Source organism: Myotis davidii, unplaced genomic scaffold (genome assembly GCF_000327345.1).
Source record: "Myotis davidii unplaced genomic scaffold, ASM32734v1 scaffold49, whole genome shotgun sequence".
Lineage (NCBI taxonomy): Eukaryota > Metazoa > Chordata > Mammalia > Chiroptera > Vespertilionidae > Myotis > Myotis davidii.
In genome coordinates this window covers 46,838-52,302 of record NW_006300375.1, presented here as the reverse complement: position 1 = coordinate 52,302, position 5,465 = coordinate 46,838, and the positions used below count along the sequence as shown (strand labels likewise).

The 5,465-nt window shown below is 36.8% G+C and overlaps 1 protein-coding gene across 1 annotated transcript in view; it reads right to left on the bottom strand.

Moving 5' to 3' along the window:
* Window positions 1-5,465, bottom strand: part of KIAA1324L (KIAA1324-like ortholog) — a 50,882-nt gene that overhangs the window by 3,026 nt on the left and 42,391 nt on the right. The window contains exons 17-19 of the mRNA XM_015572692.1: window positions 4,721-4,847; window positions 1,017-1,195; window positions 3-50 (exon numbers count right to left, since the gene is read on the bottom strand). Coding sequence (XP_015428178.1) covers window positions 3-50; window positions 1,017-1,195; window positions 4,721-4,847 — 354 coding nt within the window. The remainder of the gene's footprint in view (window positions 1-2; window positions 51-1,016; window positions 1,196-4,720; window positions 4,848-5,465) is intronic.

Here is a 5,465-nt window from a genome sequence, read left to right as displayed (position 1 = left end):
ACTCTTTCGAGTTTGTTGACATTACTAACTTGGAATATTTGTACTCCAGTCTAAGTAGTAGTAAATAAATAAAGTTAATATAAAATAGTATGTATTTTAAGTGATCACACACAAATTCATTAAGTTGTCTTGTAGTACAGTTGCTCTACCAACAAATTTCCCTCACCTATAGCTATTGCACTATATGTTCTCATTTTTGTACCATCTATACACAAATCTTTTCCAGGATTTCAGAGGATCAATGCAATACAGTGAACTCTATCATCCTTTTACATGGACTAAATTGTCCAATTATGAATTTTTGAAAAACAACGAGAAACCTTGAGTTCTAAATGCATTTTCTTAATTTATAAATATTTGGAAGCTAATTTACCATACAGTGTTCCAAAATTCAGGTCATAAGACAGAATACCATATAAGCAATTGATTTGGTCTTTACCATTTCTATCACTCATCCCTGTCTATTAGAAAACCACAGATATTCCAACTGTCTTGAGTTATTATTATATAGAACCTTCACAGCCCCACTGACACATAAATCATTTTAAAAGAGTCAAATCATGTAACACTGCAATATAAATCAGGGGTTAGACTCAATATTCAACTCTAGATTCTTGGATTTCTTAGTTAAATAAAGCTGCTATCTGCTTATACAATTAGTTTGTTTCTTTGCAAATATCTTCCCACAAGAAACTAAAAAGAAAAAAAAACAAGGAAAGTTGGGGCAAGAAGACATCATGTCAGGACAAGAAAAATAGACACAGGAAAAAAAAATGGCTTTCTGATCTCAAACCTGAGTCACCATTTTTGTTTTGTATAAATGGATCAAATTCAATAATCTCTGATGTTCTATGATCTCTATATTGTCAGGATTATAATTACTTCCATTTGCTTTCTTTAAGGCCTTTCTTATAACTCCTTCACTAGAAGAAACTCCTTGTGTCTGTGAGAGAAACTATTGGATATAATGATTAAGTCTAAAATTTTCACAAAAAAGATCCAACGAGGTTACTTACTTCTGATTCTTTTTCCAAAAATAGCAGGTTAGAGCCACCAGCAAAACAGCTGTGAAAGCTCCCACACCTGCTCCCACTTTTAGCCAAAAGTCAACTGTTTCACAGGTTGACAATTTTTTCTCAGGCAAAGAAATTCCTTTAATGCACCATTTTGGTTCATTCCACACATATAAGGTTTCCTTTTAAAAACAAAAAACAGAGATGACATAAAAAATAAGATTCAGATGGAGAAGGGCTTTGCTAACCCTTTATTCATGTAGGCATAGAAAATTATTCAGCATTCATCTAGTAGAAGCTCTGGAGATGTAGAAGTTATATAGAAGGTGTAGAAGAGATACAGAGAGTGGATAAGAAAATGAATTAAAATGCCATAGAACCAATTAAAACCATGGATTGTCACATACATGCTAAGGAAGTTGAATAAAAATGACTCCATCTAGACCAGCGGTTCTCAACCTGTGGGTCGCAATCCCTTTGGTGGTCGAATGACCCTTTCACAGGGGTCGCCTAAGACCATCCTGCATATCAGATATTTACATTACGATTCATAACAGTAGCAACATTACAGTTATGAAGTAGCAACAAAAATAATTTTATGGTTGGGTCACAACATGAGGAACTGTATTTAAAGGGCCAGAAGGTTGAGAACCACTGATCTAGACACATCCTTTGGCTATTTTCCTCACATTTCTGATATCTCTGACTTCTGCCTCATGTTTTAAATGAACGTTTAGTTGGTTAATATAATTATAATTGGAATGTTTTCCCCTAAAGGCCTCTTCCTTGAGCAGAAGAGTAGACCTTGCACCCTGGACATGTAGATACAATTTGAATGTCAGGTTTTGGTGACTGATGTGGGGACGGGGGGCGGGGAGGGGGTACACAGATTGCACCCCACTTCCCATGCCTAAATAAGGATGGAATTATTCTGGGTCATCACTATCCACACGAGGTTTTACTCTGAGCTTCCAAAAGTAGATGACTATTTAAGGCAATGTTTTTCAACCTGCAAATTGCAACCAGTGAGTAATAAAATCAATTATTTTTGGTCTCAACCAGCAATTAGAAAAATAAATAGATCAAATAAAACAGATTAGAAATAAAAACCAGAGCACAGTGCATGGTTCCTAATATATTTCAACATATGCAGTGACCAGTAGCAACATGCATGATGATTATATTCAGTGACATTAAGTGTGTCATGGGGCATTACATTTTTTGCTCCTGGTGTCTCATTACATTTTCTGGTGTATGCTGGTCACTTTATCAACACCCTGACAGGAGGATAACACCACAATGTTTAATTTGATTTTATATACATGCCCAATTTTTTCAGTTAGTAATTGATGTGCAGAAGAATCATATTTATTTACTTTGAGAAAAAGTTTCAACCAAGTCTGGATAAGAACTTTCAGCATTTTTTTCTAAAAAGGACATTAAAATTAAGAATTTTTTTCATGCATGATAACTACAACATTTTTGTTAAACTCAGTATGAGTAAATTACTTCTATGAGAAGGATGAGGTGAGAAATGAAGAGGCATATTCCAGTTGAACTGACACATCTCTAAGTGTAGGTAATGACAATAAAGAGACAAATGTTAAGCCTAGTCAGCAAATGTTGACTTCATCTAAAGTGCGTTCCAACAGGAAAACAGACCGTAAAAAGAGTTTATATGGCTTTATTAAATGTCCAACACCCAGTGAAAAATGGTACCCTCTAATGTCTAAAGACAGTCCTATAAATAAAGAGCTAAAACTTCAAAATAAAAAAGATCCTTGTAAACCCAGTATGCTTAACTTTAAGCTCCTCAAATTGTTAAACAACAACAACAACAAAAATGAAGGTATTGGTAAAATTTCTTAGCCATCTATAACTTAGTCATTTTATATATTTCTTAGTCATTTTTATTAGTTAGGAGGCCTAATGCCTTCACTTGGTCACATGTCATCAGTAAACCTGGAAATACAGCTGAAAAGCTTATTCTTCCAGCATGTAGGAATTTTTTGTGAACAAGGTGAGATAAATTAGATGATAAATTCAAAAACATTCCTCTTAGTGATCACACAGTCCCTCTTCAAATCTTTACTACTATCTGACATTTAGAAGTATTGCTTAACACAGCCTTAGAACCTGGTGTAGATTTTTGAGATCCAATTTGATAGGAGCACTTTTATCACATGTTGTGCAGCTCTGTTAGCTTATATCAGCTATATGTGGAGGACTTGTCGTGTGTAACTAACTTTATACACATCTGGATTTGGATGTATTTATAGAGTTGAGGAAGTAAAATATAAAATGAAAAATTACAAAGGATGGAGCAGGAACTAGGGCAGAAATATAGTGGAATCATTTAAAAATTAAAAGAAACTTATAGCAATAATCTATAATCACTGTCATTTTCTATCAAAAGGCTTTGGCATCCAAAGAAATCTACCCTAGCTTGTGGACATAATGGAAAACACAGTGAGAGCTGTCCTTTGTATTATGTGAAGCTTATGGAAGAGCAGACTTTTTGAAATATTTTATTCAGAGATTGGAGGTAAACCTACCCACTGACTGAATCACGCCCATTTGTCTGTTGTTGCAATGGAATACACTAAACAAGATGTATGAGCTTAGAAATGGCATTTATATTTTTTCCAGTTGAACCTTGATCTCATTTGGAAAATATCTTCAAAATTGCATGTTTAACTGATTTGGTATTTCTCAAATTAAATTGGAAATATGAAGGGGGATCATATATTTCAACTTGTCAAATACATCAAAAGATATTATTCTTAAGATCAAAACATATATTTAAAAGGATCATCTCACCACTATCTGTTTCTAATGTTCTTATCACATGTTGGACAGAACTTCTTCAATGAAGACAGTTTGAGATAAAATTAGAGGAACCGTTGTGACCTATCTTCAACTCCCAATCATTACCTTCCAGAATAGAAATATTAAATATTAAAGAATATTTTAATAAAGGTAGTTGAGATTTTCAAAACTTGAGTTAAACTTGGTAGCCAAAAAAAGGGAATGCATCTTAGTTTTTCATTTGCTCTAAAAAAATGACTATAAGATAATAAGTTTACCATAATTTTAGAGAAAAGGTAAGGATGGATTTCCATTGTGAAGCATTAAATGTATATCATTATTATTACGAGGATTTAAAGGACATAATGTTTTGTGAATCTGAACTTTTCATGCTTACCTACTTAATAATGTTAAAAAAGAAATTGCTCGCCGAAACCGGTTTGGCTCAGTGGATAGAGCGTCAGCCTGCGGACTGAAAGGTCCCAGGTTCGATTCCGGTCAGGGGCATGTACCTTGGTTGCGGCCACATCCCCAGTGGGGAGTGTGCAGGAGGCAGCTGGTCGATGTTTCTCTCTCATCGAAGTTTCTAACTCTCTATCTCTCTCCTTTCCTCTCTGTAAAAACTCAATAAAATCTATTTTAAAAAAAAAAAGAAATTGCTCAATAGTCACTATACGTGAGCAACACTGTCTTTGAGTGCTCAGTGTAAAATTTCAGCTACCTCAGCATATGGGAGTTTAGCTTCCACACTTGATTTTAAATGCATATTAATGTCACATTAAGGGAACTATAAGCTTTAGCCATGCTCACAAATCTGAGTTTCTATGATGTAAGCGATGTTAGACTGAAGGACTGTATCTTCAATAACACCGTTTTGCTGAGGAAGATTTGCTCCTTACCTGAAATCCTCTCTTACAGGCGCCCTCAATCTCATGAAAGTCATGCTCTGTGCACAGAGGGCAAGCTTCGGCACTCTCCCACAGGAAGTAAAATGTACATCCATCACAGGTGCCTGCTGGACACTTGCTGAAATAAAAATTTTTTAAAAACACAGTTTTTGGGCAGAGAGAAACCAAGATGGCAGCATAGGTAAACACCAGAGTTTGCTGCCTTGAACAACCACTTCAAAAATACAACTAAAAGACGAAATGGACATCATCCAGAACCACAGGAAAGCTGGCTGAGTGGAAATTCTACAACTAGGAGGAAAGAGAAAAACACTGAGACTCAGAGGAGGCGCAGTGCGGAAGTGAGATACTAAGGTGCGGAGTGCATGCGGAGCGGGCTGGCTGCTGAGAGCGTGGTTGTCGTTTTCAATCGGGAGGGAGTCTCAGGCTCTGAGCTCCAGTTCCGGGCGAGTCTTTAAGGACCCAGACTCAAACGGGAGAAGCGGGGCTGTCTGGCATCGGTCGGAACTCAAAGGCAGCTTTCTCTCCAAGGTTTGCAGTGGTTGCTGGGACTTTGAGAGGCAGAGCCCCTGGGGATGGGACTGAGAGCAGCCATAACTGTTCCCTCCGCCCGCCCTGTTGATCCCCTGGGACCCGCCTCGCCCAAACCCTGCACAGAGGCATTTGCCGGATAGCCTCAGGCAAAGGCTAGATTAGCACCTCCCTAGAGGACAGTAGTTCTCTCACTGCAGACACA